At 46.8% G+C, this 14,830-nt stretch overlaps 2 protein-coding genes across 4 annotated transcripts in view; one reads left to right on the top strand and one right to left on the bottom strand.

Annotated features, from left to right (window-relative positions):
• THSD4 (thrombospondin type 1 domain containing 4) overlaps positions 1–2,858 on the bottom strand; it is a 680,304-nt gene extending 677,446 nt beyond the window's left edge. The window contains exon 1 of the mRNA XM_024232473.3: positions 2,722–2,858. The gene's annotated coding sequence lies outside the window, so the exon portion shown is untranslated. The remainder of the gene's footprint in view (positions 1–2,721) is intronic.
• Positions 2,859–2,879: 21 nt separating this feature from the next.
• On the top strand, positions 2,880–14,134 carry LOC100433214 (cancer/testis associated 62). 3 transcript variants are annotated; one of them, XM_054532835.2, is made up of 4 exons: positions 2,880–3,401; positions 6,136–6,282; positions 7,002–7,196; positions 13,884–14,134. In XM_054532835.2, exons 2-4 carry the CDS (start codon positions 6,148–6,150, stop codon positions 13,929–13,931), a joined length of 378 nt encoding a protein of 125 aa, XP_054388810.2. In that variant the 5' UTR covers positions 2,880–3,401; positions 6,136–6,147; the 3' UTR covers positions 13,932–14,134. The 3 variants fall into 3 exon arrangements, with proteins under 3 accessions (XP_054388810.2, XP_063572776.1, XP_063572775.1); XM_063716706.1 differs by having other exon boundaries at positions 2,880–3,388; positions 6,141–6,282; positions 13,884–14,133; XM_063716705.1 differs by having other exon boundaries at positions 2,880–3,388; positions 13,884–14,133.
• Positions 14,135–14,830: the final 696 nt, after the last annotated feature.

Raw genomic sequence — 14,830 nt, 5'->3', positions numbered from 1 at the left:
GAAAGGCTGGGTGGGATACACTGCCTGGCAAAATTTAGATCAGAAGAGGGGAAATCTGAATTTCTGAGCTGGGGATGGGAGGTGTGGGGAGGGCAGATAAGACCATGATAAAGAAACTGGGTGAGTGGAGGGATGGCCTTCAAGCAGGAAGGCGTTGGGATGGCTCTTGGATCAATAAAGTAGACTGGGATTAGGAAACATTTTAAATGCCCTGATGAAAATTAACCTGGATTCAATTGTGTCCATACAGTACTTTCCTATCTCTGTCTTTCCTCAAGCTCTTTCCTCTGCTTGGCCTGTCCTCCCTCCCCACCAGCCTTTCCCATCTCCTTGAACTCCTCCTTAGGCTTCAAAGCCCAGGGGTAACTGCCCTAGCTCCTCCCATGCAGAAGCAATTTCTCCCTCATTCGCATCTCCTTGATGTTTTGCACATCCCCCTTGTATTGCGGTTATTTCTTTACCTCCCTTTCTCCCCTGGGTGGTTATTTATCATCTGCTAGCCTGTGGACTCCCTGAAGGCAATGATATTGTCTTGTTCATAGCCTAAGCTCCAGCACATAGTAACAGTCCCTGGCACATAGTAACAGTCCCTGGCACATAACAGATGCTCAGAAATATCTGTTGGAGATAAATTAAATAGAAGTGAATACTGGGGAGCCATTGTGATTTCTTGAGAGAAATGATGTGGTGAAATCAGAATTTCAGAAATATTAATCTATCAGCATGAAAGAAGATGGATTAAAATGAAGAAAGCAACTCGTGGCTGGGAGTCAAGAGGGGAGATTATTACTGTAATTTGGACATGGTTGAAGGTGGGGGCAGTGGGAATGGAGACAGGGAAATAATTCCTCAGATATCACAAAAGAATGTGGAAGAGATTTTGCGATGAATGAGCTATAAATGTGGGGGACAGAATGGGAGTGTTGGGAACATTTAAACATTGAGACTCCCAGCAATTAGGATAAAAGTGGTACCATGGAGGGAAGTGTGGGGGATGGAGAAGAAGGCAATACATAGCCTCTGTGTAGGACAACTGATTGCAATCTCCACAAGTTTTTCTAGGCAAAAACAAAAACAAACTCCAAGTCAAAAATCTCCCCACCCCTGATCTTCCTCCCAAACTCTGGGCTGTATTTTTCTTTCCCTAACAGCCAGTAACAAACATTTCTTTATGGCATAGGAGACTGAAAAGAAGGTAATGCCAACCTGGTGCCCTGCCCAGTGCTGGGCACAGAGGAGATCACATGACTTCAACTGGCCAGCCTCCCCACAAGAAACCAACCCAGTTGCTTATTCAGAAGGGGCTCCAGTATCCTGATCACCCAAACTCATTTCCCAGGCCCAGACCTCTGGGAAATCCCTGCTCCAGCCCTGCAGAGATTTATAGGAAAGTCCCAGGACGCCCATCTGCTTGCTTCCTCACATTAATTTCAGGGCTAGGATTTTGTTTTACAAAGGAATTCAACTATGATGCCAACAAAAATCTATAGGAATTGAAGAGTTCCGTATTTTAAGTCACATTTTTAAAATGTTTGCTTCTTTGTATATTGAGATCCAATAAGACCCTAGTAAGCCCAGTTACTCCATCACCTCCAACAATATCAATCAAGTAGAAGACATGCAGATTTTAAAAGCTGTGTGACCCTTGAAAAATCTTCAGACTGTTATGGGTCCTGGGTGCCTCCAACTGCAAAAGGAGGGTTGGACAAGGCGATTCCTTAGATCTCTCTCGGGTATCTATTTCTCTAATACCAAATTCCAACAGGCATCCAACGATTGCTACCCACGTCCAAGCTTTAGACTCATAGCCCGAAAAGGGCGAAGCGCAGCGTGGTAGAGGTCGCAAAGGAGACAGGTAGAGAAGCAAGCATGCACTTTTAATAAGACGGCAAAGGAGGCTGGGAGGTACGGTGCTGGGTGTGGACTGCTTAAAAAACTTATTAGACCACAAATTCCAGATACTTAGGTGGGCCCCAGAACGCCCTGAAATCCCCTTCCCAAGTCAGGGCTGATGTTATTTCAAAGAAAAAGAAAACTTAACTTCCAGATCTGTAGAGCTCCAAGGTGAGCTCGCTGTGCAAAGCTACTTCTGTAAGTGTGCCAAGGGGCCGCAGGTACTTAGGCTGCACTTGAGGAAGTGTCCAGAGTTGGCGGAAACAACCCATCCACTCGGGCTCCAGGCGCTCGCTGGGTTGCAGCAACTAAACTGAGACAGACAGACACACAGATCCGAGGCCCCAGGCCAGGACTCAAGGAGCGCTGACCGAGACTTGCCCGGCTCTCGGGCCCCAGGCGGGAAGGAGGCGAGGCTGAGGTGGGGGGCGCACGGGCTGGGTGTGCACTCCCCGGTCCCCCTCCGACCCGACCCGGGGAGCACGGGGCCCCGACCCGGGGACGACTGAGGTGGATTGTCCCTAGAGTTTAAGACTGTCCCCAGAGTCGAGGGTGGAGGGGTGAGCGCTGGTGCCAGCACAGAGCAAGACTCCCAGCAAGGAAGAGAACCAGAGAAGGAGGCGCAGCCGTCCGCGCACGGACCAGGCGCGCGCTGGCTCCCCGAGCCCCGAGCGGCGCAGCCCGCGGCGCCCCGGACACACCCACTGGGTAGCCCGCGCCAGCCCGCCCCGCTGGCCAGAGAGCGGGGGCCGGAGCCTGGGCAGCGGAAGCCGGGTCGAGGCCTCGCGGACGGCGCGCAGGGGACGCGGGGCGCGCGGCTCTGCTCACCTGGCGGTCCGCGTCCCAGAGCGACCGGCGGCCGCCTCACCTCGCCCCCGCGTGGTTCCCGGCGCCGGGCAGCCCAGAGCGCCGCCGCATGGACGGCCGCCGCCGCCGCCCAGCCGCCCCGTGCCCGCCCTGCACGGGCTCCCGCTGTGCCCCGATTCCGCGTCGGGCTGCGCGGGCGGCCGGCGGTTCAGGAGCGCGCGGAGAGCTCTGGCTCCGAGTTTGCGACCGGAGAGCCGGATCCGCACTCCCTCGGTCCTTCCTCCCTCCCCTCTTGCGGCCTCCCGCTGTCATCTGGAGCCGCTCCTGCCGCCCCCTGGCGGCGACCGCGGGAAGGGCCGGCCCCCATCCGCACCCCCGACCCCCGAGGTCAACAACAGGATGGCCCTGGGTCCCAGGGGAAGAGACATCACCCAGTAGGAGGGAGCACGGTCTAGACAGAGGCCACGAGGGCGGGAGGGGGCAAGAGTGGAGAGTGGCCCAGCTGGCCAGGGCCGTCTAAGTGAGAGGAAAAGGGAGAGGGCGGATGAGACCAGGCCCTGAATTCCGCGTTCATCTTATCCTGAGGTCTGTGGGACCTGTTGAAGGACTGGGGCATGGGACGGACGCGGGCATCCTTCCATTTGGAACAGCCATTCCGGCAGCATCAGGAGGGGGCGGAGGCAAAGCGGTGAGCGGATGAGGCAAGTGGTTCTGTAAACCTGTGCGAGAAGCGGAGGGTGACTCTAAGGGCAGGAAGGAGCACTGGTCACACACACACACTCCCACGCAAGGTAGGACGCGCTGGGCTCCTTCTGAGGCCAAGGGGAAAGGACAAGAGCTCTCCAAATTCCAACTGGGGTTAGACAGCATGGGGAGGAGACACACACACCCTGACAGCCAGAACCGCTCGGGATTCTTTCTTGTCTTATTCAGGGTAATATTTTGTTGGGAAAAAAAATGCCTGCTGCAAATAATAATTGTTATTATTATTATCATTAATAATGATAAAAATCAAACTTTGATCCCTTCGTTTTACGAATTGGGAAATTATTGCCCCCAAAAGGGCATGACCAAAGTGACGTGTTTAGTTAATGGCAGGAAAATTACTAGGGCCCAGTTTCTTGAGTCCTAATTCAGAGCCAAATTCTTTACATTCGAGCCAAGGTGTTCAGAGCTGGGAAGCCAGGAAATAGAGTGACCGAGAGGAACTGTCTCTTCTTTCCCCAGAGCAGGGAGGGGGTGACAAATATTTGAAGAGGCTGTCCAGATACAGGCGTTTCCCTAAATTTCAGTCAGCCTGTTTGTTTATCGCTGCCTCCAAAGCTTGCCTGCAGGGGTTGTTTTGAAAGTGCAGGTGTACCGAGAGGACAATGAAGGAGGTGGCAGAATGCAAGCTCCCTACCCCAGAGCCAGGCCGCACCAGGGCTGGGTGGAGAGCGCTTCGTGGAAGCAGAAGGGAGCTCCCAGGGAAGATTGTCCTCCAGAAAAAGAAAAAAAAATTAACAAAAGGGAAAGTGGCAACCCAAGAGATTAGGCCAAAGAAAGAAACACCACTTTGAGCGCCGACTACTGGCCCGGAGCCTGGCAGAGCCAGTTCTGACTGATTCAAGAGCTGGTTCCAATGGGATGAAATAATTCCACACTTGATCAAACAGATTTTGATGGGAGGCACCTGGTGTAAATGGGATTAGATTAATTCTGAGTGTCACGAGTCTCATGGGTCCAAATTAAGTCGATCTAACAGCTCTAGTAAATACTGGCCAGTTTAAACCATTTAGAACTGATTAAAAAAAAAACCTGCACAACTTTAGAATGTACTTAATGTCACTGAATTATACACTTAAAAATGGTTAAAATGGAAATTTTTATGTTATGTACGTTTTACCATAATTTTTAAAAAGCAAAACTAATATGATTTGTTCAAACAGGATTGATTTATTCATTCATTTGAGACACGTATTTAGTGCTGAGTGTAGCCTTGGTGTTAGGATTCAAAGAGGAAAGGAAGAAAACTTTCCATTCTAAAAGAAACTCCACGTAAGGCGAAGAAGATGAAATATAGTCAGAAAACCATACCAGTAGATGGTAGGTAAATGCAGAAGTATTTAGGAGCTCATACAGGAGTGCCTGCCTCAGGACAGGGAATCTGAGATGCTCTGCAGAGCTGGATCTTAAAGAATGGAGTGAGTTCATCACATAAGGTCTGGAGCGAACAGGGCTCAGGAGCAAAGAATGTGGTTTTGTTTGTTTGTTATTTTTTAATTTTGAAATAATTTTAGACAAGTTTCACAAATAGTACAAAGAATCCCCTTACAACCCCCACCCTCTTCCTCTAATGTTAACATCCGACATAACCAAAGTACGATTATTAGTGAGCAAACTTGATTCGACAGACCTAGGCTGGTTCCTTGGAAGTGATTCCAGTCCATTTTCAACCTTGGTCAAATTGTTTTGACCATATTTTGCTTATATGTCACAAGAAAGTCTCTTTCTTTAAAGTCAAGATAATACTTGTTTTATTTGTTTATTTATTTTGAGAGAGTGTCTCGTTCTGTCACCCAGGCTGGGGTGCAGTGGCATGAGTGCAGCTCACTGCAGCCTCCACCTCCTGGGCTCAAGCAGTCCTCTCACTGCAGCCTCCCAAGTAGCTGAGACTACAGGTGTGCGCCACCACACTTGACTAATTTTTTTTTTCATTTTTTATTTTTAGTAGAAAGGCGGTATTGCTGTATTGCCCAGGCTGGTCTCAAACTCCTGAGGTCAGGTGATCCTCCATTCTTGGCCTCCCAAAGTGCTGAGATTACAGGCGTGAGCCACAGAGACCAGCCTATACTCATTTTAAACAAAGAGATATTTACATTATGTGTAAGCATCAGTGAATATTAAGTATGCTAAGACAGCAAGTTTTAATCTTTCAGTCCTGTTATATTTCTGCTTTTATCCAAATGTGTCTGTTAGGTATGAATCGGAAGAGCAGAATGTGGTCCTTGCATATAAAATAGCTTACTCACCCTCACCAAAAGAGAGAGCCAAGTATAGGTGCTTCAGATCACAGTCAGAAGCTGGCCTGTACTTACTTACCTAGGCTGGGGGCCTGCCTAGCATGTCAGTATCAGCTGTACACAGCATCTTCGAGGGTGGGTTACCCCTTTGCATAGCTGATGTGATGAGCTGCTCACTACCTCATAAAATAGCCCACATTGTTTTTAGAGGCTCTTTGTTAGAAAGTCCATTTTAATTTTGACTTGTAAACCTTTTGCCCTGTAATTATTATCCACTGGCCCTAGAGGCAGCTCCTAAAGGGACAGACAAGAAACATAACTCCTCTGTCATGTGTCAGTTCTGTCTATGTAAGACAGCTCTAGCTTACACCTGTTGTCCTATTAAAATTATTGATTAATTACTAATAGTACCCCCTTCATTCTCTTGTCCTAGTTAAGGTGATAAATGATGCATACGACATCCTATAGAAGACTGTCACCGCCCCACCTCACTGATCAGCCCTCTGCCTACAGCCACACCCACAGAACATTCAGCCATTTCTCGTGTGGTTCCCAGCCTGCAGCACAGCGTCTGCACGTGGTGAGGGCTCCCAAATCTCTGAGGAATGAATGGCTCACTGCTGAGAGCAACCTCCTGGGAGTTCAGGGCATGTGGAACTGGAATAAGAGCAACGTGTGAACAGGGCTTCACACGGGAAGGCAATGCGGGACAGCCAGACCCTTTGGGGGAAAACTTATGGGGAACACAGTTTTCTCACTTACAAGCACTGAGATTGCCTGAGAGGGGAGAGATGATGCTGAGTGTCCCAAATGTATTTGACCTGGAATCCTTTTATCAGCGAAACATCTCTTGGGCCTAGAGTTCTGAAAATTGCACTTTGAAAAACACTGCTCTCAGCTCTTACAAACCTCGTGTTTTCATCCTAACTGTGCTTCAGAGAATTGTGTCCCAGCAGGGAAGGAAACCCCTGTATAATTCCCTATGTTGCTAGCATTTGGATGAAAATGGACCTACATTCAAACTCCTAATTTCAGGCTCTAAAGGAGGTACCAGGATCCATCACGATGCTTGTAAAATTGTTCCTTTCATTTTCCTGGTTGTAAACTTATGTGGACTGTAAAGTCAAGGCAAGCCTGTGCCCAGCAAATAATAAGAAAATAAGGGAGGCATGGTAAACAAAACAAAACACTTTGAGAGCTGGTCAACTTGCTGTTATTTTGAACTGTTTCTAAGAATCTCAGGGTAGATTCCCACCCCTGCTTGCCTCCTTAACCCAGTCCTTTTTCTTCCTCCTCCAGGAACTCTGGAATGCTGACCTACAGTCTGAGTTCCCGTGCCCTTGCCTGAGGCTGACTCTCTACTTGACCTGTAACCCACAACTGGGCAAAAGAAAATTCTGCAGCCACAGCTCTGAGGACATGAGCAAAATGGTTTCCAGACGGAATGTCAAGGATTCCCATGAAGTGTCAGGGAGTCTTCAGGCCACACTTCAGGTTATCTCCTTCTCTTTCCCTTTTCTGCTTCACTCTTGCTCTCATCCTCTTTCTCACCCCACAACTGGTCAGAGGAGATAAGAAGGTTCTTGTTACCTGGTACAAGACAACTTTTGGAATCCCAGATATTCAGATTATTTCCCCTTTTCCTCTTTGCAAATGATAATACTCACAGCCAAGAGGCATCACCCGATCCCAGGCTGCTTCTCCTTAAGACATGCACACAGAAGGAGAAGGCAGGGCTGGCAGCCTCCAATCCACAGCCTCCCTTTCTCCTCCCGGCGATGGTTAACTAGGCCTAGACAATGGAGATCTACGGCATACGCCCATGTGCCAGGGCCTCCTCCTCTCAAGCATGGCTGATCAGTCACTTGCCCGTCTATCCTTTATTTATTGAAGCCAACTATGAACGACTAAAGGAAGGATGAGAAAAGTCATCCAAAGTCAAAGGGGACAGCGTGGGAGACTGTTCTAGACAGAAGGAAACACCTTTGCAAAGCCCCTGAGGAAGGCAGGGGACTCTCCAGGAGCAGAAGGGGTGTGTGGCCTCAGAATCCACAAAAGAGAGCAGATACAGGACACTGGCTGGAGCAGGCCCTGGAGCCTGCTGCTGTCCTGGAGGCCTTGAGGAGGCCCAGGGTTCCCAGAGTGGAAGAAGTAGGGGGCAGCTTGATGTAGTGGCTGTTGATCATCAGCTGATATGGAAGTACGTCATTTTATTGACAATTGAGAAAGCAGTGCTGTGCAATTCCATTCAGTGCCAGTGATGCTTATGGCCGTTTTTATGAGTTCTGTCATTTTCAAATGAGCAAGAGGAAGCCTCTAAGGGGGTTTAAGCAGGGACTGACGTAATCAGATCTGTGTTTTTCCAAAGGGAGAGGGGGGAAAAAAACTATTTCTTATTTTTCAAAAAAGGTAATGCAAAAGCATCATTCCACAATTCTCTTGTAATGAAAAAAAAAACGCAAACTTAAGCAAATCCATCATTCTGAAAGAATATCCTGCATCTGCCTTTTCCTTCCTGGGAGACTCTCATAATGAGGGCCTGTCCTTCACCCATTGCTCACACTGCCGCCTGGTACCTCTTGTGACCAGGACTGCAAATCTCCAAGACAACTGGAGCAGGGTGGGAGAGCTCAGCCAGGAAGCAGTTTCTCTGTTTGAGGCTAATCAGCTTACATTGTGCTTGAAATTGCTGTCACCTTGGCCTTGTTGGCAATTTTCCCTCTTCAGCAAACCAGTTTTCTTGTTGAATGAATTAATTTTTATAAAATCTCAGAGATAGGGCATATCCAATGAACACTGGCCAGATATGGCTTATGTATAAAACCAGGGCACTACAAACGACAAAGTCACACGGTCTCCAAGTTCATGGCTTTGCCTTGCCTCAATCACCTTCATCCTGCCTCTCTTCAGCATGCAGAGCACCTACTATGTGCCAGTTGTAATGGCTCACCAGACAGTGCTGCCAGAGTGTTCCGGGCCCCACATTCCTTTTTTTTTTTTTTTTTACTTTTAATGTTTCCTTTCACCACTCTGTGTGTGATGGTGGAAACTTTTGCTTATGAGCAGTAGTTTGGTGTCATAAAAGAAAGCAGTCAGTCCCCCAAACACTACACCGCCATTACTCTCTGGCCATCCCATCGTAGAAGTCACCAACCTCTGAACTGCAGTCGCCTCCCCTATGGAATGGCAAGAACCTAATTATACCTGTTGAGAGAGAATGGGACAGGCTCACACAGCCCCTTCCAGTTCTCAGATCCACGAATCTCTCAGAAACTCTGCAAGAGGGAAATTATGTGACTCGTTTTGGATCCATCTGGGAAAAGATGACATACTCAGAGAAGTATGTGACTTCTTTTTTAAAAATTTCAAGCTGTATTTGGAATAGCTTCTTTTATTCCCTGTAATGCAGAGAATTACCATGCAGCTCTAGTGCCACATCATGGCTTACAGACAAAACTCCCCACAATGTGTCTTGAGTCATGAAGACCTTGATAGAGCTGCTATGTTTGTTGACTTGGGTAGGATGAGAGAACACCTGAGTGGGTGACCCTGAAATGGCTCCTCTATTCCTCTGGCATTAGGTGTTCATCCAGAAGCTACAGGATCAGTGTTCAGGGCCAGCTTCTTCCTAAGTTCATCTTTCCCTATTTAAAAATCTCAGAATTCTAGAGATGGAAGAGAGTATTTTCTCTTTTTGTTTTTTGTTTGTTTGTTTGTTTGTTTGTTTGAGACGGAGTCTCACTCTGTCGCCCAGGCTGGAGTGCAGTGGTATGATCTTGGCTCACTGCAACCTCCACCTCTCGCATTCAAGAAATTCTCCTGCCTCAGCCTCCTGAGTAGCTGGGACTACGGGCACATGCCACCACGCCCAGCTAATTTTTGTATTTTTTTAGTAGAGATGGGGTTTCACCATGCTGGCCAGGATGGTCTCCATCGCTTGACCTCATGATCTGCCTGCCTCAGCCTCCCAAAGTGCTGGGATTACAGGTGTGAGCCACCGTGCCCGGCCCTATTTTATCTTATTCAGATAAAAAAACAGAGGCCCAGGGGGAGAAAATGAGTTGCAGACATTCACACCGTGAGTATGTGGTCGATCAGAAATAGGAACACATCTGGTGGGCTTTGAGCTATTCCAGTGAGCCTCCTCCCCATTGTCCTGTCCCTCGGAAGTCCATGGGTGGAGAAAACCAGGGGCTTCAGGCTGTCAGAAATAGCCGTGGAAACTACTTAGGACATCTTGAATTCCAAATATCATACACGTTAAAGCTAAGGCTCCCTGCTCAAAGCATATTTAATCTAATCAGGTTATTAATTTTCTTCTTTGGAGTTAAGATAGAAGCCTTGTTGGTTCTCCCTCATGGGCTTGTCCCAAAGCTTAGCCCAGCAATGTGGACCCCAATCTCTGCTACTATCCGTGCCGCTTTCCAGAACTCAGCCTCTTGCCAGAACTCCTCTTCTATGAACCTTGGGTTTGTTCAGGAAGAGTTTCGAGGCCTGAGAAACATTTCTTCTATAGCATTGGGACGGCTCCCACCTCCAGGCCCCAGCAGCCTGAGCCCTACAGTGGCCACCTCATCTCAATGTCTCCACTGTAAAGAGCTGCACCTATCCTTGTATCTGCCAGCAAGCAGGCTACATGGAGGTGGAAGGCATCAGAGGAGGCAGAGGAGCCCTGCATTTTCTGCATGCTTCGGGCACAGGTTTCCTAGGAGGAGAGATGGAAGGTTGCAGAGTGGAATGGACAGAAAACGAAGCAGTGATTCAGGAAAAAATAATAGCAGCTGGTTTTCATCTGGGTACTAGCCTTATGACCTTGAGCAGTGGCTTAACCCTGCTGAGCCTCAGTTTCCTCATCTGCAGAGTAGGCTTGACACTCAACTAACCGCTGACTTCTCTCAAGGGGGAAAATGGGGAGAGAACACTCTCATGTCCTGTGCCTTCACCATTAGCATCCTCAGTCTGAGAGAAGTTGGTCTGTTCTTGGTCCATCCCTTTTGTCTGGCTAGCTATATTGCCATTCTTCCGTTGTCATGGGAACATTCCAAAGGATGAATGAAGGGTATGGGATCAAGCAGAGGCAAACATGAGCAAGAACAAGCGTGTAGATTAAGATACAAACTTCTCCTGACCCAGTCCTGTGAGTGGAAAATACCACACAATGGGAAAGAAACCAAATCACCCTGACATGCAATCAGATATTGTGGTGTAGGTCAAAGGGTGGGCCAAAAGTCTTGGTTTCTCTTTCCTTTCTTTTCTTTTTCCTTTTCTTCTCTTCTTTCTTTCTTTTGCTTTCTTTCTTTCTTCTTTTTCTCCTTCCTTCCTTCTCTCTTTCCTTCCTTCTTTCTTTTCTTTCTTTCTAAAAACAGGTTATTGCAAAAGGAAAGAAAACAGGAACACATTGTTTCTTTTTCATTGATTAAGTTAATTGGACATGTCAAACTTTTTACTTGTCAACATCTGAAGTTCCCTTGAAGCTAAGTAAGAACTTTCTTCTGGATAACGGTTTCATGAAGACAACACATCAGGTTGTGAAAGGCACATTGGTTTTAGAGTTAAACAAATGTGCACTTGGAGCCTTGCTCTGCTAACTTCCTGACTGTGTGACTTGGAAAAGTGACTTACTAGTCTGAGTTTTTCAACTCTCGTGTGGCTATAATGATTTTAGAGGGCATGGTTGTGGTAGTCATGACTCAAGTTCACCAATTCGTCTTCAGGGACGAGATTTCACTTCCCCTCCCTTTGAAATTAAATGTGGCCATGTGACTTGCTGTGGCAAATGGAATGTGACTTCTCTTTAAAAAAATTTTTTTTTTTTAAAGCTGGTAGCTGCTTTAAGACTCAATGTACAAATCATCGTGTTCCTTCCCACTGGTGCTAGGGTTGTGGAATCCTTGGTTAGCCTGGGTCTCAGAGGACTGTGATCTGTAAGCACCCCCACCATTCTTTGAATGTACAGCATCAGATCTCCCACTGAGATTTGAGTTTGTTACTGCAGCAAAACCTAGCATATCATGACTGATATAATGGTTGATACAATAAAATATGATGACATTTGTAAATACAACTTGGCAATGGTAAAGTGATCAGAAAGCCTTGTTATTTTAGTGTTCAGAGGTAATTGTGCTGATTAGTAGGCCCAAGTTAAGGGATAAATTCCTGCATGGGTCAGGCAGGCTGCAACTTTACCCCAGATCATTTTTCTCCACCAGGGGCCAGAATCAGGAAGATCTGAAAAAACTCCCCCAACAGATCTGCCATGGTACCCAAATACCAGTTCTGCCTTTGAGATAAAGGCCAGTCTGTGTACTGAAGGTGGGAGCTTAGGGAAATTCATCAGGCTCTGGGAGTGGAGAATACTCAGGAATGGTGGGGAGGCACAGTAGTGGGAGTAGTCTTGAAGAGTAGCCGTGTAGAACTGAGGCCTGCATCACGGTGGGAAGTCCTTGCAATGTGAAGGTTAAGCACACCGTGCACGAGATCCCTGGCCCTCTTCTCTCACCATGAGACACACCCTGTCCTCCCATAATAATTTTCTCCTGTAGACCTTCCACAACAATTTATTCCAAGTCATTCTTTATGCCACCCAAGTCTGACCTCTGACCCTCACCTCCAGGCTCCCATCTCCTGGATATTTTGGCAGGTGCTTCAAGTGCCATGTGTTATGGATAGAACATATCACTTCCTGTCCCACCCCCCAAACCCTCTTTCCTATTCCATACTCCATATCTGGATGAGGAGCTATCATCTTCCCAATCATTCAAGCCCAACATCTCAAGAGGGCTCATAGCCCTGGAATGCTCTTTTTTTCTCTATTAATATGAAAGGGGAAAATGCAAGCCAGAATAACAATTGAAGGCATTGTGCAGGCCAGGTGAGGTTGTGGTTCAATCTTGGTGTTCTTTTGAGAATTCGTCTTTGGGTGGAATGCCTCTAATTGTGGACACAGAAAATAGGATGAAATTTAGAGGAAAAGAAAATAGGATAGTGTCGTGTGATAAGAAGTATATTTGGTCTTTGTCTGTGGTCCTGGCACAGAGAATCTAAAACCCTTGAAATTTCCTCAGTCATGAGGTATGCTTCCTTATTCTTAAGGAGCCCCTTTGGAGCACACCTGAGTTTATGCTAATGAGGTAATTTAGGGTAGGACCCCAGATGGCCTCAGGATGGGACTCGATACCAGAAAAACTAAGGGATTACAAGGTTGAAACTTTCAGCCCTACCCACTGACCTCTAGAAATGGGATGGGAGGAAATTAAATTCTATAAAAACTCTGGGAGAGAGGGGTACCCCAATTCCACAGGGACAAAAGCTCCTATGCTTGGGACCCTTCTAGACCTCACCTAAGTCTTCATCTGTATCCTTTATAATAAACGAGTAAATGGCCTGAGTTCTGTGAGCTATCCGAGCAAAGTATTGAACCTGAGAAGGTGGGTAGGGGACACCCCAATTTGCAGCTGGTTGGTCAAAAGTACTAGAGACCTGGGCTGGTGATTGACATCTGAAGTAGAGGCTGAAAACTAAAAATAAAATCCTAAGCCCCTCACCAGCTGAACAGACCCCCTCTTGGCTAAGGGGACCCTAGAAAATCCTTAAAAATGGAATTCCCAGCATGACACAAAGGGAGGTGATGTATCCCCACCTTTTTGGAGTTTAGGCACAATTGACCACTATTAATGTTAAAATACAGACCATAAGACTAACAAAACAGACTCCTTGTGACAATAAGATATCAAATCATAAAGAGGACAAAAGGCCATGCCGGACAAGGGCTAAGTCACTCAGCCCTACGGGTCACTCTGACCTCGAATATTGGTTCACATACTTCCTTATCTTAACTTAAAACATTCTTTTCTGTTGACTCCAAATTTTTACACAAAGCTCTACTCCTTTAACCAATTGCAAATTAAAGAATCTCTGAATTCGCCTATAACCTGTAAGCTCCCACTTCAAGATATCACACCTTTTCGGGCCAAACCAATGTATACCTTCCATGTATGAATTTATGTCTTTGCCTATAACTCCTGCCTCCCTAAAATTTATACAACCAAACTGTAATCCGACTGCCACAGACACACTTTCTCAGGACCTATTGAGACTGTGTTCTCTAGGCCATGGTCACTCATGTTGGCTCAGAATAAACCTCTTTAAAATATTTTCAGAGTTTGGTTTTTCCATTAACAGGGCAATCTTGTGAGACTGAGACCTAACCCTCTGGGACCTGATGCTTAGCTCCAGGTAGACAGTGTCAAAATTGAATTAAATTGTACAGCATGCAGCTGATGGCAGCAGAATTGGAGAACTGCTTGGGGTGGAAAAAAAGCCCCACACGTTTGCTGTCAGAAGTATTGTGTGAGCGAAGAGAAACAGTCTGTTTTCTCCAGATGGATTGCCTAATTCTTTCCGGCCATATAATAAAGAGTTATTGCTGGTCAATAAGTTTTGTTTTTTATGAAACTTTGCAGGGGCCTGGGGTGGGGGAGACGATAAATGCCATACATATAAACAAAGATATCATTTCCCACATAGCAAATGATTGACGATTTAAAAAGCAAAAGGAGAGCCTTATTCCAGAAAAGATGGAATAAGGAAGGACACACTAAATGTAACTATAAATCCTGGACAGAATGGATGGAGGAGCTATCTGAGAGTTCTGAAACATAAATCATAGCAGGTGGCTTTGGGAAGAAGACCAGAATTCAAAGTCCCACTAAATCAGTAGTGAATTTGCCCTTTTTTCCCTCCCAGTATCAGCCAGCCTAGACTAAAAGGCAGCCATAAAGCTGGAAGTGTGCACCAGAGGAAGACAGAAAGAGCTGCAAGAGAAGTCCTCTCTAAAAAACAAGAAAAGAGATTCTGAAGAGTCAGAGAGAGAGTGGGGTACAGGGGAACCCCTGGTTTTTATTTTTATTTTTTCCTTCTTTCCAGCCTCAGCCCACAGGCAATATTGTAGCAGCAGTGGTGGTGGCGGAGGCTGAGGGGGTGGGAGTGGAGCTGGGCAGTCATCTAAGGCTCCAAGAGAGGGGAATTATTCTGTTTGACTGGAGGAGCAGTGTTCACAAGAGTGTGTGGCAAATCTTTCTTCCTTTTTTTTTCACCTTTCCCCTCCTGCCACTTGACTCCAAACACAG

The sequence above is a fragment of the Pongo abelii genome, chromosome 16 (genome assembly GCF_028885655.2).
Source record: "Pongo abelii isolate AG06213 chromosome 16, NHGRI_mPonAbe1-v2.0_pri, whole genome shotgun sequence".
Taxonomy (NCBI): Eukaryota; Metazoa; Chordata; class Mammalia; order Primates; family Hominidae; genus Pongo; species Pongo abelii.
Note: the sequence above shows the minus strand (reverse complement) of the source record. Positions and strands in the feature narration are given on the sequence as shown.